The sequence below is a fragment of the Epinephelus fuscoguttatus genome, linkage group LG20 (assembly GCF_011397635.1).
Source record: "Epinephelus fuscoguttatus linkage group LG20, E.fuscoguttatus.final_Chr_v1".
Lineage (NCBI taxonomy): Eukaryota > Metazoa > Chordata > Actinopteri > Perciformes > Serranidae > Epinephelus > Epinephelus fuscoguttatus.
In genome coordinates this window covers 17,267,509-17,291,283 of record NC_064771.1, presented here as the reverse complement: position 1 = coordinate 17,291,283, position 23,775 = coordinate 17,267,509, and the positions used below count along the sequence as shown (strand labels likewise).

The 23,775-nt window shown below is 41.7% G+C and overlaps 1 protein-coding gene across 1 annotated transcript in view; it reads right to left on the bottom strand.

The window, feature by feature from the left end:
* Positions 1-1,474: 1,474 nt before the first annotated feature.
* LOC125880821 (alpha-1,6-mannosylglycoprotein 6-beta-N-acetylglucosaminyltransferase B-like) overlaps positions 1,475-23,775 on the bottom strand; it is a 25,183-nt gene continuing 2,882 nt past the window's right edge. Inside the window, exons 3-20 of the mRNA XM_049563570.1 lie at positions 23,021-23,101; positions 21,216-21,271; positions 19,233-19,348; positions 14,536-14,665; positions 14,293-14,441; positions 12,323-12,387; positions 10,349-10,522; positions 10,076-10,243; positions 9,767-9,936; positions 9,460-9,591; positions 8,585-8,718; positions 6,712-6,854; positions 5,460-5,615; positions 5,082-5,228; positions 4,870-4,986; positions 4,687-4,761; positions 4,368-4,528; positions 1,475-4,280 (exon numbers count right to left, since the gene is read on the bottom strand). Coding sequence (XP_049419527.1) covers positions 4,082-4,280; positions 4,368-4,528; positions 4,687-4,761; positions 4,870-4,986; positions 5,082-5,228; positions 5,460-5,615; positions 6,712-6,854; positions 8,585-8,718; positions 9,460-9,591; positions 9,767-9,936; positions 10,076-10,243; positions 10,349-10,522; positions 12,323-12,387; positions 14,293-14,441; positions 14,536-14,665; positions 19,233-19,348; positions 21,216-21,241 — 2,262 coding nt within the window. The 5' untranslated portion in view covers positions 21,242-21,271; positions 23,021-23,101 and the 3' untranslated portion in view covers positions 1,475-4,081. The remainder of the gene's footprint in view (positions 4,281-4,367; positions 4,529-4,686; positions 4,762-4,869; positions 4,987-5,081; positions 5,229-5,459; positions 5,616-6,711; positions 6,855-8,584; positions 8,719-9,459; positions 9,592-9,766; positions 9,937-10,075; positions 10,244-10,348; positions 10,523-12,322; positions 12,388-14,292; positions 14,442-14,535; positions 14,666-19,232; positions 19,349-21,215; positions 21,272-23,020; positions 23,102-23,775) is intronic.

Sequence of the window (23,775 nt, the reverse complement as noted above, 5' to 3'; positions counted from 1 at the left end):
ATGCAAGTAGGATGCTAACATGCTAAATTACAGTGATGAACATGGCAAACAATATACCAGCAAAACGTGAGCATTTTAACATTGCTGTGTGAAGGGGACTGCCCATTGTTGCGATGGCCCAAAATTCCAAAGCCCCATTAGTCCAAAAAATGTCATGTTTTGGCTTAATAGTTCACATTTGGTGGCACAAAAGACACTGGAAACGCAGGGACAAGTTGGTGAAAAACACCTTGGTTCAGTTGCTACAATGCTATTAGGAAATGCTGCATCAAGTGGGTAAAAACACCTGGGAATGTTGGCTCAAATGCTGCTAGGAAAGTAGGGTCCATGTCATTGGTTCGACAGGCCATTGGTTCGACATCCCATTAGTCCGACTGTCCGCAGTGATGAACGGCTCGCGGCGGGCGTATGGTGCGCCGCAACCGGCTTGAGGCAGAGCAGGCTCACGGCTTATGTGTTTGTCACTTTCTTTTTCATTTTAACCCACACCATGATCTTTTCCTGACCCTAACCAAGTGGTTTTTGTGCCTAAACCTAACCAGACCTTAACCACAGGGCATCATGATGATTTCGGAAAGGACTTCGGAACAATGAGTTTAATATGGTCGGAACAATGGGCTGTTGAACCAATGGGCAGTTCCTGGAAACTAAAGCTAACTGCAGGGAGTGTGTATTTTTTGAGAAACAGGACTTCAGAGCAATGGGCGTTCGTTTTTTTCTGATAATGGGCTGTCAGAGAAATGGGCTTTCAGTCCAATGGGACTTTTTTTTTTTTTTTTGGACTGATGATCTGAATTTTGGGCTGTCGAAATGCTCCTGTTGTTAGCATGTTGCCATGCTAGTGTTAGCATTTAGCTTAAAGCACCACTGTGCCAAAGTACACAGATCTATCTATCTATCTATCTATCTATCTATCTTCATTCACATAAATTCTGATCTGACAAGAAACCCCCACTGTAATCAAATTATTTAAGCATAAAACTGATTTGCAGCATAAGCACAATTACCCAGATGACAACAATTAGCTAGATGATACATATCACACTGGATATCAACATCATATGGGTTTGTGTCAAACATAAGGACTTTGTCAGTTTTGTACTGTTCCAGTAGGCAGCCACGTGGAACACTAAAACCTTTGTTCACATTTACACATTTGCTCCATATCTACTCGCCGCTGTTTTTGAACCCTTAGTTTGAACCCTCTATGAGCCCCCTGGGAGGTGAGTGACAGCTTTTATACGCCATACCCCATGTAAGTGATATGAATTAACATGACTCATCCAGAAATGACACATCACTTTCCAAAAATTAGTTTCAGAGGCGTCCCTGTGAGTCAAAAGCAAATTTTATTTTCCTTTAATCCAAACAGCCTTTTGACATGAACACAAGTTCATTTCCATCATCTTTGGACCGCTCAGCTAATTAAGCAAAAGTCACATCTGACAGGTCCAAAGAATTCACCAGAGTCCACCAAAGTCATCACAAGTGTTGTTTTCATGGACCGTTTCACAGGCATTTACTGGTCAATCACATTGTCGAGCGGTCCTGTCGTCGCAGCCCTGAGCGGTCTGATCCCTGAGTGACAATATGTTCTGGTCACATGAAGTGTATCGGGGCGGAAAAGGTCTCTTGCTCTGCCAATTAACATTCACGAGTGCGTCGTTTCCAAGAAAAACCTCACATTGACCCGGTTCAAAATAGCAGCTTGTTGCCATTGTTGGAGCCATCTTTGGTAACAGCTGCGCCATGTTAATCCAGCACCCCATCACTTATAACGCTGTAGTCTGGCCTTTACTTGTTATCATTTGTTTCTTTCAGGATGATGGGATAAGTCTGTGTGACCATTTGAGGCTTCTGAAATGGAGACATTCAGGCTTTAAACGTCTCTATGCATGCGTCATGTAGCCAAATCACTTCACTTACTGTATGTAAAGTTTCCATGTTTGCTCATATCAACCTGGGGTGCAAAACACCCTTGGGGAGGCTTTAAGTATCCATAGGTCATGAGGCAGTCAAGGAATAATATTGGAGCAAACGCAAGAACTCAGGGCAAAGTGAGTCATCTGTTATGATCAAAATCATAATTTCTAGTAAAATAACTCAAGAAAACATAATTAATTCTGCCTTCAGTGACTTCTTTTCCCGCTCTAAATGACGCAAAATATGTGTTTGAAAGACAAACAATGAGGTTCTGCCTATACTGGCGGGGGGCATGGATTAAAACAGAGCTGAGGAGGTTTCCTTAGTCAAAGACGGTTGGGAACCAATGGCTTATATGACAGTATAATCATGGTCATATGGCTGTGACCTCCCAAAGGCATCCAGAGGTTATCCATGATTCACTCAGATAATGAGCCTCATCACTTAGGCTGTCACCCGCTCTCCTCCGAGACCCGGGCTAATATTTGCAGCCAGTAATGCATCGAGGGGTTACATGAGCGGTAATCCCATGCAACGCTGACCGGCGTGATACATTACTGTAAGCAAATGAATGATTGGATACTTATTTAGCATAATATTGAAGTGCCCTGTACGGAGTATGATCTGGAACCAGAGAAGAGAATTAAATGGCTTTAGAGCCATAAGTGCCACTTCTCACTTAGATTAAGTTAAATACACATTAACACCTTTTCCCTAAAGTGCGTCTTGCCTTCATTTAGACTGTTTGCTTAAGGGATCAAGGAAAAGCTACAAAAACAAGAGGGATTTTATTCTGCAGCATGACCAGGCTTTGAATTCATCATCCTTCAACATTTTAAAGGAATACTTCACCACCCAAATGATTATTTGTATATCAATTACTCACCCAGTGTTACGTTGGATTCGGTAAGAAAACTTTTTGTTTCTCGCATGTCTCCATGGTGAACGAAGAAAACTGAAAATTTCCTGACAAATTGAAGTCACAGGGGTTCGTGTTTAACAACAGCAGTAACAATACAGTATCAAGACATCTGTTTACAAATCCATGTGTTTGAGAAGTACTGAACATATGACTGGGTAAATAATACATGGTAAATGGACTGTACCTGTATAGCTTTTCTAGTCTTCCGACCAATCAAAGCCCTCTTTACACTACATGTCACATTCACCCATTCAGACACAGTCACACGCTAGTGGCAGAGGCTACCATACATGGTGCCACCTGCTACTCAGTAACCATACACATGCACTCACACACTGATGGAACAGTATTTTGCCCAAGGATACTTCGACATGCAGACTGGAGGAGCCAGGGATCGAATTGCTGATCGTCCGATTAGTGGACAACCCATTCTACCTCTGAGCCACAGCCATCCCTGGATTAAATCCCTTGGATTAAACTGCACACATTCTGAGAGTTTGTAAATGGATGGTTGGTGCAGTTTTGCAGATGTCAAATGTGGACCCCTAAAACTTTCAGTTAATTAAGAATTTTTTTACGTTTTTGGATTCTTCGTTCACTGTTCATGAATACAGCTTAATACGAGGTGAGTAACTGACATACAAATGGTCCTTCAGGGGTGAAGTACTCATTCAGTTTTGGTTCCTGAGTAATGACTGTCACGAAAAAATACCAACAAAGACTTGTCTATAACAATCGCACCAGATAAATCCACAAGTGGATGCACCCTGTCATATTCTGACTTTTCATATAAACTAACTTTACCTATTTGGCACGACTTCTCTTATATTCACTTATCAATCAGCGACCATTAAGGTCCATTCCCATAGGGATGAACACCTTCATGTGTTTGTGATAAATTAACTAAAATTGTTGTGAAAAACTAAATGGCAGGGATGCTGATTGAGATGACTCCTTCACTCAGTTACTGGGGCACTGACAGTTGGTTTTCAACTCATTTCAATGTGCACATCATAATAAAATAGAGTGCAGATACTCTATCTTTCACCATTGGCATGAGATCTACAAACAAAGCTTTCAAAAGCATTGGCAGGACAGCCGTCTCTCTTTGGTCAAGATCAAATCTTTACCTATGTATACAGTATGCATTGCAGATAGCTCTTTGGTGCTGCCTTCATCATATCACATTTTTTCTCTTCTCCTCCTGCTATTTCCTGAGTTCTTTCACAGTGTCATTCAGAGGCAGTCAGGGCACAGTGCCACCTGTCCAGGTACGTGAGCTCTGCAGGGACACAGTCTCCGGTGAGAGGGGTCAGAGCCGGCACAACTGAACAGCAGAGGCTCCCGCTGAAGGCCGCAGCGTCGGCCCCACGGGCTGTAGGAAGGAAACAGATGGTTGACTTCCTGTTCCATGCTGGAGCAGCCGATCTTGAGTCTGCAAAAAAAAAAAGGGAAATGAAAGCGTATTTACTTTCAGCTGCACACAGCACAAATGGCATGTTTGTGCCCACTGATTTCTCACCTGATAAACGCAGCAGGACTGTTCAGGTGGTGAAACAAAGCAGGCTCACACACAAGGGAGGACCGTCGACACACGCTTACGCATGACTGCCCCAGGGGACCCAAGTGCACCCTTAGAGTGCTTTCTGGTGGCCAAGTAGGGACGGATTTACTGCAAAAATTCTGGAGGGATTTAAAAGAAAAAAAGAAACCAAACAACAACTGAATTATTTCTCCATTATCCAAGGAATAAAAACTCACTCTTCAAATTCAACTAGACTAATTTAGTAGAAGAAGCACCAGAAATACTGCAACAGGTCTACATTGCTCCAACTTTGTACCTGGTGAGCAATATATGTGTGAACCCTCTCCAGCATTCCTTCGCAGGTGAACTCTCGGGGAGTGAAAGGCTTCACCTACAAAAACACACATGCACTTTTATTCAGAGCTGCTCTTATTTAAATTCAAAAGATTACAAGGTTTGTGTCTATGTACAGTATGATTGCTTGTTCTCTGGTCACCACCTCTGTGCGTTGAATGACTCTGACCACCTCCCGTACTTCAGTCTTGTTGGTCACATCTACAGTCCACACGTGGGGTTTGCCGATGAATTTTTCAGCATAAGGGTGCTGGGAGGAGATCTGTCATCCAAAGTTATTTACTGTTGTTATGTCTTCAAATCAGTGCACAATATTTATGCTCAATTCAATGTGTAATTTTTTTCAGTTTGACCTACCTCTCTTGTGGTGGGCTTGCCTTTGTAGAAATCATTGTTGTCTGACGAGTGTGGGGGGTCAAATCGTGGCTGAAGGAAGACACAGCCCAGGGCTATTGCTTCAATGGGAGCTGGACCCTCATAGGGGAACCCAAGACCTAAAAACACCTGAGAGAGAACCATCAGAAGGAAGACGCATTATTTTGCATCCTAATGAGGATTTTTCATAACCTAAAAACAAGGCAGGACAAGCAGGATAAGTATATTAGGACAGGAATCCATGCTGGGCTTCAATTCAGTCCAACATTATCATGCCACAAATTCTCAATAAATCTACAAATGTACTTGAGACAAACTAGATGCACTCTAAAGATTCAGATTCGCTGACTGTTATCTGACCTTGGCTCTGCGGAGAAGTCGTAGGAAGCGTTCCTGAGTCAGCAGGCCATGGTTTCTGATGAAACTGGGCAGACTGGAGGTGTGACCTGGAGGCTGGTAGACTGTAGCGTGGGTCTCCAGCTCTTCACTGATCACCTCAACATACTCAGATTTACCCTGATAGTTACACAAACATGCAGAAACACACTCAGAGTACCGTAAAAGAAGGTTTGGATTTTTTCAAGTGGAGATGTATAAGGAACTGAGCCATAGTCAGTGTATTACATACAATAGATGGCAGTCAGCACTTCAGTGGATCTGATCTAGCCCTTTAAAACACCAAAGTAATACATTAACACAGACTACACTCTAAAAAAGAATACATTGGTTTAACTTGGAAAAAATAAGGTAACAGTTTGCATGCATCTTTTTAAGTAGTGCCAACTCCATTATTGAGTAAATCCTACAAGTCTTTTATAATTTACCAAACTCAATTAGTTTGTTACAACCAACATATTTAGCTTTGATTTCAAAAAGCTTAATTAAGTTGAACCAACTTAATATTTATGTTTAGTGGTCAAATTATTTAATTTATGATATTCTAATTTATTTATTTCAATTCCATCCAAATCAAAAATGTTAACCTCTTGAAAATACGTTGTCAACTGACTATAACACTTTAATGTGACAAACGTCATCTGTTATACTAAATAACTTCTGTATTTTAAGCATTATCTACTAACTTCATGAATCATTTTTTAGAGTATAAGTGATCAAGGCAGTGGTAGACAAGCAGCTCTTTGTGTTCTGCGAGGTAAAATCACTTTTTGTCAAAGGAGTCTGGTGGACTTTGATGGAAAGATGGAAATGACAGTTTTAGTTCCCCAACAGACAGGGCTGATTGACGGCAAGTTAAAGCTGTGAAAATATTCTAACTACAGTATAACACTCATTCATACTGTTAGTTTTTTTAAGTGGGGCTTTTATAAGATGACTAAGATGGCTAAGATCGTTTTGCTGCTGCCCCCATCCAAAGCAGTACATTGCTTAGCTTCCGTGGTGGTATGCCTGTCTGCTTCTCTAGTCTGATGGCATTGCAGGCCGCCATTTACTGTAGGTAATACACTGACCATGGGTAAGTATCTCATATGACCCCACTTAAAAAAAAACAATCACAAAAAATCCAAACTATCCCTTTGAGACAAGAATATACAAAAACACTAAGCTGTCTTTCTTGCTAACTTTCTACACTATACTCTTTTGGTCATTATACCTGCCACATGTAGTCCTGTTTGCCGTAGACAACCGCTATCCTGTCTTTCCTGAAGGTGTCCGGCTCCAGCTCATCCTCCCTTACCTCCTCGCTCACTGCCTCCTCACTCACAAAGCCCAGGAAGGAGTTATCAGGGGTATGGGCTAGAGACAGCAGATCACAGAGCAGTTAAAATTGAGGTTACTTTTGGACAGGCATTAGTGACAGCACAGGCCAGGAGTATTGTAGTTAAAGGTCCAGTGTGTGGGATGTAGTGGCATCTAGTGGTGAGGTTGCAGAACTGAAACTTGTCCCATGTGCCAAGCATGTAGGGGAACAGTGGCAAAAAAGACAAAAAAATGTAAATGGCCCTATCTAGATGCAGTGTTTAGTTTTTAGTTCTATTATGGGCTACCATAGAAACAACATGATGGACTCCATGGGAGAGAATCCATTCTGTATGTAGATTTAAACGGCTCATTTTAAGGTAACAAAAACATGATTCTTATTTTAAGGTAATTATAAACTAATGAAAGCATAGTCATGAATATTATACACCATTTCTGCCAATACATGCCCCTAAATCCTACACACTGGACCTTTAACAGTCGAGATTAAAATTCTGTGAGAGAGGAAAAACATGCTGAGCAGTATAAATCAGCTGTTAAAGGAAATGAGAACGTCTGGCTGTTTGGATAGGCAGCTGCCACCCTGCTGCCCTCCGACACACTAAAGAAGGTGTGAGAGATGAGTATTTACTTTAATAGGAATGTGCCAGCAAAGGTGTACGTGTGTGTGTGTGTGTGTGTGTGTGTGTGTGTGTGTGTGTGTGTGTGTGTGGACTTGTGTGCAAGCATCACATTGACTTCTACAACATTTGTCAGTGTGTGTGTCATTTAAGATACATGTTTAAAAGACTTAAGCCAAATCTCCCCTCATTCACCCGTACAGCAGCACTTAATTTCCTCCTGGCTTCTTTTCAGCTTCATTTGTCCTTGCTTGTCTCTTACACCTGTATAGGCTCACTTATCAGATTAGCAGAGATATGCAACAACAGACTGATACGATCAAAATCATGCAACATGTGGGGGTGTGACGGGAAGCTGTGATGCATGAAGTTTCTTGGTTTCAGTGTTTCAGTGCCTGTATACACTTCTGCTTCATTGCTTGTCTGTTCAGTGTCCTTTAGTCAACTGTCCTCCTCTTCCCCATTTCAAAACAGAAGCATAATCACCCGCCCGCTCTTATCTCAGGCTTCTTTCTACTTCCTGTGTCTTTGTCTCTTTCTTTCTGCACCTTCCCCACCGTCAGCTAACATCCATCCCTGTCTCCCCCTCAGCAAGACAAATAAACAGTGTTAGAGGCTGAGGCGGCTCTCGGCCCAGGGCGTCCAGCTTGTCTCCATCTCCCGGCAGGGTGGGGAAGATGACAGGGAGAGGTGTTGGAATGAAAGCTCAGTCTGGGCACTGAGTTTATTTAACCTCAGCTATTAATCCTCTCACTGTGAAGACGCTTAGAGGGGTGCATGTGAAGGATCAGTGCTGCGGCAGCAAGATATAAATATGTCTGGAAATGTGTGTTGAGAAATAGGTACTGTTATTTTGAATCAATGTACTGTACTGAGTTGCCATCAGACAGTGTCACAGTTGAGTCACATGTTTGCATGATTACAAACGTGTGTACACACACACACACAAACACAGAGTTATGTTTCCATCCATCTCTCCCTAACTGTAACCCAAGTCTTCATTCTAAACTTAAAAGATTTACATTGTGGGGACGTGTCCCCGAAAGGAAGAGAAGTCCCCACAATGTGACTGTGTAAACAGATTTATGTCCCCACAACATACACGTCCACACATACACACACACACGAATACATGCACAGACTTACGGAACATGGTCATATACTGCAGAGGTTGCAGACCCCAGCTGCCCCACAGCGTTTTATATCCATGACTATGCGCATAACTCCCCAAGTTAAAGGCTGGTTCGGTGCCAAAGGAGTCCAGGATTCTGAAGCGACACCTGGAATGAATTTTTGAAAATAGCTGATCAGAAAATGTATCTTACATTGACACACAGTCATTTTCTATTAATATATTAACAACTTATGGTGTGTAATGCTGCCTCTATCACATGACTCTTATTTAAGGGCTTACAAGAATGTGGCTTTTTCATTTATGATAATCATTAAATAGAGGTCAGGGTTTATACATCTTTTATCTACCATTACACGAAAGGCATTGATCCAAAGGACCATTAAATGCACTTGTAGCTCATTGCAAAATGCATAAAACTGTGTAATCTTGCAACCCACTGGCTATAAACTGACGCCTCTGTGACCAATATTTTAGGAGATCCAGTGAAGCCAGTGGATATCTGGGACAAGACCTCCTCTTCTGTGCATTATTTATGGTACAATTAGCAACTTGGGATAGGTCCAGAAATGATTTTGACTCATAAAGGCAGATATCCGCATATGAATGCCGATAAATTAGAAAAAAGCTAACTCCACATCAAATGATAGCCGATGTGTTCCGAGATTGCATTTTGGCTGATGCATTCCACCTCTTTTGTAACTGGTCGATGTCAGTTGGACTACAAATGCAAACTAAAACACTTCTGACACTAAATCGTATACTGTTGCCAACAGATTCTGCATTTATATGAATATTCATGTTTACAGAGATTAAAAACTGTGTAAATGTAAAATATCATAGAAAACATAGGAGTGCTGGTTCATTAAAAAACAAATTGTGGTCGTACTGGTAATGCAGGAAAGCCAGTCCCATGGCGCCTTGAAGGTGAGCAAGGCCATGGTAGTCAGTGTAGATGAGGTCAAAGGTCAGGGGCCTCTGGATTGGACAACTGCCTTGCCCTGGCGCAGCACCTACCAGGCTGGACCAATCACAATAAACACACATCACACCAGCATCATTCAACATCAATCGTCATATCAGTGTAATCCAAGACTAGACACCTACAAATAACTTTGTTCATATGTGTAATCAGTACTTTGCCATTAAACATTTTGTGTCAGATGAAAGTAGTGGTAGATGACAGTGGTGCCAACCTGTGGAGTTGTTGCTGTGAGGTGCTGAAGGTTAAGTTGTGGCCCAGGATTGTGAGACAGGCGCCGAGGTCGGCCCACTGGACCAGCTCCCCTAGAGGACCCCCTCTCTCCACCAGGGCTTCAAAACGCTGGCCAACACTCCCAGCCAGGGCCCCAGGATACAGCAGCACCTAGAGGAGGTGGGTGCGTTATAAAATCCAAATCCAACTTTAATGGATACTAAAAACCCTTTACATAAACATCATAATCACACAGGGGTGTTTTTGATAACCTCTAAACATATGTTGGGGTAATATCTCGTTGTTATACCCTCATTTGGGTCGAGACTGTCCTGTTGCTGCTCTGCCTCATCCTCAGAGCAGCTTGTATCCACCGTTCAGACATCCTTTCTACTCTGGATCGGATGAAGTTTACAGCGGGACCACTGCTGTTGCTGATGACCTCATACAGTGGGCTCAGAGTTGTATGTATCTCAGCCTGTATGCATGTCGTGAAACAGAAATTATAGTAGTGTTTTAGTGGAGTAGATCATGAGCTTAATCATTCTACAGTATAGTGATAGTAGTGATACAGTGTTTGTACCTTCTGTGTATGAGAGGGAGGTTTCTGGTGCCATGGCAGCGCAGAGTGGTTTCTTCCAAGACGAGGGGGACAAAAGTCCTCTATTTGGCTAAGGTATGTCAGTATGGAGCATGTTGTACCATCCACTCCATAAAAGGCATAACAGGAGTCTGACTGCCAATGGGCCCGCAGGAACTGCCAGAGAGACAGATGTTAAATCAGCCAAAATAACAAGGTGCATTTTTAGTGATATCATGCTATACTGTAATAGCCATGATTTTAAAATGTTTTTTCCATATCCAGCTCATATACTGGGAACTACATACAAACAACATTAAAGGGACAGTTCACCCCAAATCAAAAACACATAGCTTTACTATCTTACCTGTAGCGCTATTAATAAACCTAGATTTTTTTGGTGTGAGTTGCTGATTGTTGTAGATATCAACCATAGAGATGTCTGATTTCTCTCAAACCTAATGAAACTAGATGGCACTCGGCTTGTGGTGCTCAAAGTACCAAAAAATACATTTGAAAAACTCAACAGCAATGCCTTTTTCCAGAAATCATGAACAGGTTACTCAGGATAATCCACAGACCTTGTTGTGAGCAGTTTCATGCAGGAACTATTTTCTTCTGAACTACACCTATGTACAGAAACAATGTACAGGAACTGTGCATCTACTCATGCTCGTGGTCGTACCAGCACAAGATGTAAACATTAATATTGTCTTCCCTGGCAGAGCTATAACCAGCTGTAACTTGAAATCCTCTTTCCTTCAGTAGGGTGGATTGTGAAAGAACAGTGCAGTGGTACAGTTGGTGGGTGTAGTGCGGTAGAAAGAAAACAATAGCCCCTTTTACACTGCCAGATTTTCAGCGAATGTTGCGAGCATTGAGACACGCAGCTGGATTGGCGAGTTGATCCGAGATGCCCAATTTCCAGCGCAAAGGGGTAAACATATTGGCAGAACCTTTTTGGTTTAAAAAGAACAAGGCACCCTTCCGCCATGACTTGTGGGAGGAGTTGTTGACGATGCCTCACGTGCGACCAACTGGAGGTGGACTAACAGGAAACGGCTGATAGCAGGAATGAGCAGCTAGCAGCAAGAGGGAAACACAAACCTTACAGACACTGTAAAGATGAGGGGGAGACAAGGAATTGTCTCCCCAGTGGCCCAATCAGTCTTCGTTCAGCAGTTTAAAAACAAAATTGGGGAATGAAGCAAAATGCCACTTCATTCCCCGATTTTGTTTTTAAATTGCCAATGCTGAATGAAGACTGATTGGGCTTTCCTGCAAATTTGCACAATTCCTATTTAAAAAGGGCTAAGGTCACAACAAACTCCCAGTGATCCCAAACTGGTGGGTCGTGGTCCACTCTTAATGGACCGCAAGTGACTTGCCAATGTGTCATGTTTGTAAAAACACACTTTATTTTGAAGCACAGTGATTTTCCGACACAGAGCTTTGGCTTTGAAGTGCTGTTTCCTGCTGTAGAGTGAGTGACTAACGGACAGCTCTTTGACAGAGGCAGCAAACTAGCTAGACAACATGCCAAATACAAATATGACACTGAATATATTAAACTGTGTGGACCTTGAACTAATGACCAAGGAGAAAACTGGACCCCCGGGGTTGAACGAGTTGGGAACCACTGATCTTGAGAAACTCATTATGATTTCCAGAAAGAGACATTGCTGTTGAGTTTTCCAATTTTTGGGGGGCATTTTGAACACCACAAGATGAGTGCCATATAGTTCCATTATACTGAAAAGAAGGCAGACTTCTCTTCAGCCGATATCTCCAACACTCAGCAACTCACACTAAAACAATCTAGACTGATTAACAGCTCTACAGGTAAGAGGAAAAATGTGTATTTTTTAATTGGGGGTGGACTGTCCCTTTAAGTTGAGTTAAGCACTTCAATACACCTAAAACAGTGCACACACAGAGCCATTAATTTCATGCTACCATATATTTCCACTTTCTCACCTCCACTTTCTCCGCACACACCGGATACGCAGGGTCCATTGGCACCTCACACCTCTCATTGGGCCCTGTGGGTAAGATATTAGCTGTCACACAGTTTTTCTTTATGTGGCCATTTTGAATGCATCATTATTCCCAAATCCTGGCTTTAGTAACAAAAAGCACATTGTGGAGTCGACTCAACGTGGGTAATGAAGAACAGTGAATAATAACTTTGATATACAACCTCTCCGCTGAAATGTTCACAATGAATAGCAGCCATCAGCACGATGTATAGTGCTGCCATGCGTGTAAGAGGCATTAGAGTAGAGGCAGTGTGTTCTCAGAGGCCCTTTCCCGTAAGCCCCCCCACCATCTCCAGCCAATGTCAATCAGCTGGAATGAACACACACACTCACACACACCTGACCCACCTGCCTCCTACCAAACATACCCTTTTACAATGCTCGCCCCAGCCAAAATACACAGTCCTTAACTATGTAAAACAACACAGTAAAAAGGAAAAGAGGGGGAAAAAAAGATAAGAAAACCAGAAGTGTGAAAGCCTAAAAACAGTGATACGCTATAGGAGCACGGCAAAAAAGAAAAAAGTGCTCCCTCTGCAAAAACATGAGTATGAGTAGACAAGTTGGTGAAAGGACTCCTGGGTAATTCAGTCGTATTTTATGAGTGTGAGGTAATGTGAGAGGAGGAGGGTAAGGGGCAAACAGGCTGGTGATGGGGAAGTGTGTGTTTGTGTGCATGCGGGTGGCATGTGCGTACATACTGCATAATTGTGCATGTCGACAAGTGTGTACCATTGCATACGCACGGTATGGTGTCTGTGTGGCCTGTGCTTTATGAATTCCCTTTTTCAAGAAAGGAGGCAGCCACTCATCCCCACTGCCCACACACACACACACACACACACACACACACACACAGCCCCTCGCGTGCCAACCAGGGTGCGTAACCCGACTCTCACCTGACACCTCTCAGGAGGGTCGTAGTGTAGATGTAAACTTTTTTTCCGCTCCCCACAACCAGTTGATCGACACTGGCTCTGTGGGACTTGTTAAACTTCTATTCAAGGACTTCATCCCCCATAACCACCTGCACCCACTGCCCTTTAACCCCCCCCATTCACACCCTCCATTATCACAGCTTGTTAATTTCACTGTGTGGTTAACCTCTATTGAGGCTATGAACTGTGCATTTGGCTCAGAGTATCACGCTACCACTGCAGTAAACCACAGAGAAGCTTGCAATTATTGAAGCTGGCAACATGCAGGGAGGGGAGAGTGTATTTATTTGGTGTAGCCAGAATGTTAGAGCATGTTATAACTGGAACAAACCCTAAAATCTCTGTTTTAGCTTGGACAATGGGCTGCTTTAAGCAAAGTGCATCGTAAAATTACAGCAAGACTAGGCAAGATTTGTATGTGATAGCCCAATACACCTGTCTTTTCAGTCTAAATCGGAGTGTGGGGTCTCAGCCAGGCTAATTTAGACCCCATAGATCAGTGATACTAGGGTGCTGGGTGGCCCGCCGACAATTTTCTAACTCACAGTAAAAATAAACTGACCCACACTGGAATTTTTTTTGTACTTTGATTATAAAGAAGGTCCCAAAGAGCATAAAAAGCATCAAAACAGAGCTTTTTTATCCAAAAAAAAAAAAAAGTGCCAGGAGAGGATCCACCGGACCCCCCAACAGAAGCAAAGCCTCAAATGTCGCGGGCCACACTTTGAACAAAAATGTCATAGAGCGTTGTGCATACGATGTGTGCAGTTTTGATGATATCATGTCATAAATTCAGACTTTTCAGATTTAAAAACACTTCGATACAACTCTAAAATCTTTAAAAATGTATATTATTATCAAGAAGGTAAAAACAAAAGGTATGTGTTTAAGTTAAGACAAGATGAGACAAGACTTTATCAGTCCCACACTGGAGGTGGTCACAAACATGAAGGTCTGGGCTGAGCTTTACCTGTGTGTAATCCGAGGTGATCATGTGGAGATGGTGTGTGAGACTGATGGTGATGGTGTTGATGACGGGTGAGCTGGTCAAGCCTCTGAGACACTCTCTTCAACTCCCTCTCCACCAAACGGGCTAAGCCTTGTTGGTCCTGTCTAAAGCTGGAGAACAAGCGCATATGTATCCATACTGTATGAACAAATACAATAAGCTATACCCTGTTTGTATGTTAAGACGAGAGATGTTGTTGATTACCTCTGTAGTAGCAGACTGAGATCATCTTTTGTCAGCTGAGTTGCATCTCTCTCTCTGCTCAGCCTCTGCACCTGAGTGTTCAAAGCCTCCAAGCGGAGAGCCAGCCTGCGAAAGCCAGGACCACGCTGACCTGTGACATAAAGTAAATACAACATGGCATGTCGTGTATGTACAGTATCATATGCTACCCCCATCACAATGTTTAAGTAGTAATACTGTGTGTTATGTCATGGGAAATCTTGTTCTGTGTCTCATGAAACAGCAGGGTGATGTAATGCTATTTTCTTAACCTGATCTACTGCAAACAAAGCAGCAGTTAGGGCTAAGTGTATTTTCCATATTCCATGTAGAGGGTAACTGGTCATTTTTACAAAGGTGATTTTTCCTGAAGGACTTTTTTTATGACAGATAAAGATGTTATACTTTCTGTTAACATTTCTGATTGTAACTAGAGCTTTGTGGTTTCAAGGACGGCTCACACACACACAAACTGGCACATACACTCATATATATATACAGGCATACTGTATGTATATGTTTTGTGAATGTTTCCTCAGACACCTTCATTGTTGAATGTAGTGTTAAGCTCAAACTGCTGACCTCAAGTTATTCACAAACAGCATATTTACATACATGTGCTGTGCATTCATTAACCCAGTGCTTCCCAACCTTTTTGGCTTGTGACCCCTTAAAATAATGCAACATCTCTTTGCAACCTCTTGTCACAGGGAATAAGCTTGATGCAGAAATTAGGAGTCAGCAGTTTGGTTTTTCCTAGTTTTTAGAGTCCTAAAGAGATGAAAATGTCCAATATTTTATAAGGGAAAAAACAACAAATTGAGCATAGTGTTAGTTCAGGCAGGGCACAATGTCAAGCTCAGCTTACATCCCAGCTATATCAGTTGATCTCAAACAGCCCAATCAACTCATGGAGCAGCTGGTTGATGGAAGGGAGTCAGCTGATAGATTACATGATTCCTTTCTACCCAACCAATTACCCTATTTAAACTGCTCTGGCCTGCCTACTGTTGCTGCTTCCTCTGCAAGCCGCATTGCAACCCGCCTTCACCCCAGCTCCTCCTTTTCATGCTGTGTCTGACTTATCAGTGTCATTTCTGTTTGTCATTGATGCTGCTCTGTTCTCTTCCCCGGGGGCCTTTGCTGCTGCTCTCCCTGCCATAGGCTTTTCATGTAGCCACATGGAAGGGCAGGGAGGTTTGCTCTCTCTGTCTTAAGGCTTTCCACGTATGCGCATGAAAGGGCAGATTGGTGTGCTCTCTCTCTACCTTAAAGCTTTCCACACAGGCGTATGGAAGGGCACAGATGTGTGCTCTCTCTGCCTTAAGCTTTCCACGAAGGCATGTGGAGGGGAGGTGTGGTCTCGCCACCTTAGACTTTTCATCTAGGCATATGGAAGGGCAGAGAGGTGTGCTCTCTCCACCTTAGGCTTTCTGGATAGGCCTAGGAAAGGCAGAGAGGCAGAGCCCCAGAACAGAATGATACCACCAAATATAATACTGCAAATGGAAATAAAGTTTTCTTTTACTAAAGTGGTCCTGACTAAATTTTAAATGAATGAAACATAATCTTGTGTGATAGAAATATGTATTTTTAATTCATATTTCTTTAATCACATTTTAACACCTAAGATTTACCTTGGAGACCCAGAGGGAGTCCTGACCCCCAGTTTGGAAACCAGAGCCTTAACCACTTATAAAGTGTCTTCAAAGAAGGATTCCAACATTTACAAGACACCCACACCGAAAAACAAGCATTTTACATTTAAGGCCATAAAATGTGGGTTACAGTGTCTATATGTTATTACTGTTTTTAACAAACTACAGTACCTCTTGTTTTTGATCTGAAAGGTCGACCAGTGTAAAGTGTTTGACTGATCTGAACTAGCAGTTTTCACAGTTAAGCTCTCTGTTAGCTACATAGCTAGTTGCCATGCATTCGACTGTAGTTACCAACTTGCCATAACTCAGTGGTTCATAAACTGTGGGGCATGCCTCCTTGCGGGGGCGTAGAGTCACTGCAGGTGAGGCATGGATAACCAGGGCTTCTGAAGAGGGGCATGGCAGAAAAAGTTTGAGAACCACTGCTATAACCGTAAAAACATCGACTTTGTATTTTAAAAGCCTGCCAGAGGAGCTTAAATGAGTCATTTGAGATGGCAGATCAAAGCTGTCTTGATTGAAATATTTCTATGAAGCATGTGTTGGCACTGTATGAACAATATTAAGTGTTATAGTGGGGGCCTCAGGATGGTTGGAAACAGTTGTTGAGAAAGACAAGTTACGCTGTGTTTTTCCTACTTGGTGAGGTGGGGGGATGCTGGTGGAGTTAGGGTTGATCTGAGGTCAGAGTAAGGATCTCCTTGGGGACAGAGCTTTGACCTCTGATTAAATGTAAAATCCACCAGACTGGTGATGTCATTTCACCTGTATTTGTTCAGCTGACTGTCAGCATATCACTACTTACATGCCCAGGGGCCCTTTGGGCAGATGCAATGACAGATGAATGGGAGAGAAGAGGTGTGATCCTGTAATATCTTAATGCCAATTGTATGACATAACTACTATGACATATAAGTGTGACAAAACAGTTTAAACACTTATAAATGTGTGTTTGTGCAGCTAATACAATAATGTGTGTGGGTACATGTGTGCAACCCTTACTTACTTGTCATATGACAAGTAAAACTAGAGTTACTGCTTTGCGGTCGTAACTCTCCGCAAATACCTCACTTACAGTTTACATTCATGTCTGTGAAAACATGAATGCTTTACACACATCTTTCCCCTGGCAGCACAGAAGATCTACACAGTCAGCACAGTTTCAAGGTGGGCACCAAGATTCAGTGTCTGACCAAATGTCTCCCCTTCTGTTCCTGATATAACATTGAGTAATGGTCAGAAAATCCTATCCTATTAGACATTTGTGTTAAGTTTTGTCATAATTAGCGTACTAACTCTTGAGTTATGGCCAAAAACATGTTTTGTGAGGTCACAGTGACCTTGAGCTTTGACCTTTGGCCACCAAATTCAGTCAGTCAGTTAATTCTTGAGTCCAAGTGGATGTTTGTACCGAATTGGAGAGAACTCTATTGAGGTCTTGCTGAGATATTGCGTTCATGAGAGTGAAATGGATGCAAGGTCACAGTGACCTTGACCTTTGATAACCTAAATCTCATTGGTTCATAGTTGAGTCCAAGTGAAAGTTTGTGCCAAATTCAAAGAAATTTCCTCGAGGTATTCTTAAGGTATCATGTTCACAAGAACGAGACAAGGCAAGATCACTCTGACCTTAACCTTTGAGCTATGACCACAAAAATCTAACCAGTTCATCCTTGAGTCCAAGTGAACATTTGTGTCAAATTTGGAGAGACAGAAAATGAGCAGTACAAAGATCTTTATTATGTGTTTTTAAAGAACAACAATGTGTTTCAAAAAAATAAAAGCAACCCACTGATACAAACTTCCTGTCTGCCGCAGCCAGGATTGAATTTAAGTTTGGATACGACATCAACTGACTTGGTCAGACGGATAATTTTTCAAAGTGGCTGATCGAAGCTAAGCCTCTAAATTTGAGCTGGACTAATTGTGCACGCTGACCAACAGCTTCCCCCATGTGGCATATTTTCCAACACAACTGTTGACCATGGCTGGTTGGCTCTTTGTACACAACTCGTGGTGGGTCTCTCAAAGCACAGACCAATTGTGGGCCTGTGGCTGGCTGAGATGCACCAGTGGTTTTTACTCTCTGCTAAAGATAAATTTCCTTGAATTTGAGAAGAAACGAATCAGGATGTTTAGATAAAAAGTCCTCGTATGTGATTACATTTTGAATCGGATTGATCTTATCAGAGTCTTTCACAAAACAATGTGGTCTTGGTATGCCTTGAATTAAATCTGTGCGTCTGTTTTTTAACCCTCATGAGATGGTTAAATTGATTAACTGCGCAGCATCTGTATGAGATTATATTTTTTATCTAAATTGATCTGATTGAAAATTAAACCAATATCAGAATGATACAAACAAAATGGTTAAATTAAGATCCCTAACAAAAACAACAAATTGAACATTAAGTAGAGAACCATTTAAAACACAGAGTGGAGCTTGCTGAGCCTGGGGTAGACATGGCACCAGAATATGCTAATTTATTCCTTGGGTGCAAAAGAAAGAACGCTGATTTTACAGAAACACACACACACTCTGGAGGAGAATGTTGACAATATTTGTCTCTTCCTTGTAAACCAGGAAAAAAGCTTTTGCCCAAACAACTTTGTCTCCTGCCCCCTTAAATACCCTTCTTTAGGGAAACAGTTTAGGTAGACGATTGAGTTGAGCACGGGTATCTTGGCCGCAAACCCACAACTGTCAGAAACATGGGAGGACCCACCACGAATTGTGTACAAAGCTTCATCTAACACTGGGAAGACAGTCAGATCAGGTCCTATCCCCTGGAGTAATGCTGCTCTATTTCCACAATAAGCACTTGGTGTGAAGACATCACATCTGAATGAGATTATAATTTTATGATGTGCTTATTATACGTTATTCATAATCAGTGCTGCTCAAACACCATGTTTGTCTAGGAACACATGGATGTTTCATGTTTTACTATTAAAAAGGTTAAGGCTTCTGTTTTTTAACTGTCCACTTCTAAACTAAGCTGTGTGTGTATATGTTACCTTGTTCCTCAGGTGACCTGCCAGCAGGTTCATCCCTGGTCATCTCAATCGGCACCCAGAGGCTCTGTAGCAGCAGGGTGGATAAAGACAGGCACAGACAGAGCACCAGGCAACAACTAGAGGGCACAATACACAGAGAAACCTCTTGAAATGCTACAGCAAACAGAGAACATCCAACTCAAGAATCCCATGACACCACCTGATTTTTTTTTCATGTAACTGAACTGTGTCAGTGTTAAGGTCGGTTTTGATCAAGTTTATTCATTCATCTTGCTTGGACTAGCAGAAACTAAGTTTTAAGAGTTTATCCATTATTTTAACAGTTTGATGCATATACCAACTTTAAGATAACCACTGTAAGCAATTCATTAGGTTACTTTAAGATAATAACTTTTAGGATTTATCCACATATTTAAGCTAACAGTGTCAAGAAATGATCCCTTACTTTAAGCTAACAGTGTCAAGAAATTATCCTTTACTTTAAACTGACAATTTCACCATCCATTGATTTAAATCCATTACTTTAAGATAACCATTTCAACCACTACTCAATATTTTAACTATTTTTAGGGTATATGCATTAATTTAAGCTAATAGTGTCAATAATTTATCATTACTTTATGCTTACAATTTCAAGGACACTTGGATCACTTGGAGCTAACAATTTCTAGCATTTACCCATTGCGTTTAGCTAGCAATTTCAAATGCTTATCCATTAATTTCAAGCAATTATCCATTACTTTAACAGTTTCAAGCATATAGGCCTACCTAGTTTAAGCTAACCACTTCAGGCATTCATTCATTAGGCTACTTTGAGATAACATTTTTAGGATTTATCCATTAGGCTTAATTTAAGCTAGCTGTGTGAAGAAATCATCCCTTACTTGAAGCTAACAATTTCAAGCAATTATCTGTTACTGTTAGCTAAGGTTAAACTTCCCTGTTAGCTTACTAACTAGGTTTACTAGTGCTAGTTTTAGCGGTAAAAAACAAAAAACAAAATCAAATTTCTCAAACAAGTTGAGCTACAATCTTTACACATGCCCAGTTTTGTGCATGATATTTTTTAAGCACAGACACAGAGGTAGGCTATAAGGTACAGTAACATCTCCAGATATGTCATCAGTGTATTTTCTTTGTAAGTATATTGGCCATATATGGAACATGACATAAAATACCACCTTTTAACAATTTGTGTCATAACCAGCCAGTTAAATCCCCTTTTAACTTCATATATTTGATTTTAAGAGCGGATTTGACGCAATAAAAACGCACAGCCTGACTTTGTCTTTCGTCAAATACGCAGAGAATGTGAAGAACTAAACTGTTCCATGACTTCAAATGGGGACCCTGGTGTGTCAAAACAAATATCTGAAGCGTGATGTGCGATTATAGCACGTGTCTGCTCACTGCTCACATGGGCTCCAAGCGTCAGTATAACTGGGGCAGAGAGAGCAGTCACTTTGGTCTCACTTTCATCAGGCCAGTAAACCCACAAACCCTTACCCAAAGAAACACTGCGTAGCCAAGCGCAAACAGTTTCAAGGCTCTCTCAGTGCCTATAAAGCTCCAGATTCTGATCCAAACAAATTATTTCCATTTCATTCTATCAATCTGTGTTTCATCAAAGTTGTCAAAGCACTCATCGCAACATCACATGTCTTTGAATTAGGGTTTATACGGTATGGAAAAGTAGCAGAGCTGTAAATCATGTGAAAACAGGTTACTTTGTGATGGCCTGATAGCTACTGTTGGTGATGTCACATGCTGGGGATATCCAGCTCCATGTAAAGGGAAGATGTGATTATGAATATAATCAGTTACACATTAGTCACTGTGAGGTGGACCTCAGACATCAGCTGTCAAAATGAGAAAAAATGAGCTAAGTAAGTAAAGCGAAATGTAATTATGGACTGTTGCTACTGTACAGCTTTGCTACTTCCTGTCCACTGATTAGCCACTGTTAATGATGATGAGGCTTACCTGCGTGGCCGCAGTGCAACATGCATGGCCTGCTGTTTACAGGATGCTGTATCTCACTGTCAAAACAAGCACATTGCAAATCCCAGTAAGTAATAAATGTATAGTCATAACTTGGGCAGAGAAAAACATAATTCATACACTATTTCCACTCATATTCTGGATAAAGGTTTAAATGTCCATTGTGGTTTCTTTATATTGCAAATGGACGGTCACACTTTCCACATGAATTGCATCAATAACGTCTGCAGGCATAAATAGATTATCAAAGTAATGCTGTTGCCAGCATGACTGGCCATGAAAGCCGTTTAAGCCTGCGGTCTCTCTGCAAGTGTGTTGAACATGTTCATTACACTGACAGAAATACTGAACCTAAACAAAACCAAACTGCTGCTGTGTGACAATGTGAGACAGATACAGAGATGTCAGCGGCTCAGCGTAAAAGACAAACCTGCACATGCACAACCACACACAAACACACACACACATCCTCACCTCCTCGGGTCTCCGTCTTAACCCACTGGCAACCATCGGGCCTGTTTTCAAAACACACAAACTTAAAAAAAAAGGAAATAAAGTTTGGACTGGGAAGTAGCCTATCTCGCCTCCTTTTTTGTTTCTTTTCGCTTTCTTTCCCTCCTTCTCTGGCCGTGTCTTTTCTCTGTCCCAGGGCCTATGGGTAGGCATCCTGCGGTTGTCAAGGTAACCTGACTCCCCTTTAAAGAAAACAATACCCAGAGTGCTGCTTAGGCCTTTCACGGATACAATGGAGCCCACGCTATTGGGTGACACAGTTTCTTTCAGTCCCGCTGGCTAGACTTAAGCCTCGGTTTTGAATTGATACTCAAGCAGGGAGCTCATTTAAATAGCTCAAATGGTGCAAACCTTTGGCACTGAATGGCACAATACAGACAAAAGACAGTACAAATTTAATGACAGTCACAATAGTAAACATCATAATAGATCCAGGAAAATGCTCAGTGGAAACTTTATAGATAACAATCAAAGTTAAAATTGCATTTCTGACTTACTGTGTTGTAACACAGTCGTCAAATAATTCCGTCACACATGAATTAATGCAGTTATTTCTTTGGAGGTTTCAAGCTGTAAGTGCTAGAATGGACCATGGATTTGTATGAGAGAGAAACCATCTCACATTTTGAAAGAGAAGTTTGTGTCACTGAGCCTCAACAGTTTTTATTTTAGTCGCAATACTGTTTTTATACATCATGCACAACTATGAAACTTGTACTTTTGGTGAAAGGCACTAAGATTGGAAACAAGTGTGAAAAGCCACACAGGTTGATCATGGCTCAAATCACAGTCTCCCAGGTACCTGAGGAGGGCGCCATAGTGCCAAGGTGTACTGGCAGACCTAGCCTGAAAGGGATGATAATGAGAATAAGCATATATCTGTAATCAGGAGGACAAGCCAAAAGTTTCCACATTGCTTAAGTCATTAGTAACATCCCAGTTGGATAGAGATAGATAGGACCATGAATGGATTGCTGAACAGGTCTACCAGGCAGAGGCACAGGAGCCCAAAAGCGTCAGGGCCCTCCTCGCCTTTACTTGCAAAATGTCACCCAAATTAACATGCACTGACCAGGAAGGGGCTCTAAATGATCACAAACACACACAAACAGACCACAAAGAGATGCAAGGGAACTGCAACGTGACACAAAATGACTACAGAGATACAAAACAACCACAAGGAGACACAAATTTACATCAAAAAGAGACAAACTCAGCACAAAGACACACAAAACCACATAATGACAACAAAAAGATGCGAAACCATCACAAACCCTGTGTGTCTTGCTCCTGTGTAGGAGAGGTGGTGGGCCTTTTGCATATCTGTACCCAGGGACCCTTGTCTCATAATCTGCCTGTGGATAGGACACATATGTTACATGTATCAGCTGGCATACAGTACAGTGATGCTACAAACAAGGAGCCTATCAGCCTCTTACAAAATAGGCCATGAATGCAATTAGCAGTCTACTTAAGGGCCCAGATGCCGTACCTTCGTCCCCTCAGCAAGTAAGTAGCCAGAACACTGAACACTGATCGACTGACAGCACCAGCCATGTCAGCTGAGGTGAATCTGCTCATGCTGTTTATGGAGAGGGACCTTTGAGTTAATAAACAGATTAATTACTCTAACATAGGCCACCTCCATCCCATTTTTGCTCATTTTTTGCTTATTTAGGGGAGACCAGGTAGGCTATGGTTGTAACAACGCCACTTTCTCCGTAGTTCAGATTTAACTCTGATTTTTAATGCATGAAAGTAATGTTTCAGCCCAAATGCAGGTTTTGATTATTACTGATACTGTTGAATTTAGAATTTTGTAACTTGCATGAGATTAGAGAGTAGTCTCTTGGGTAAAATGTGAGGCTTTTCATCTTCGTCCATTTCAGCACCATGCTGCTGCACATAGCTAAACAGGGATTTTGAACATTCTAATGCATTTTAAAAGTGTTGCAACTAACCTTAATGACAGTTGTATCTATCTTATTCCCTTTTCAGCATGCAAAGAGAGCTGGTAAGAATACATTAC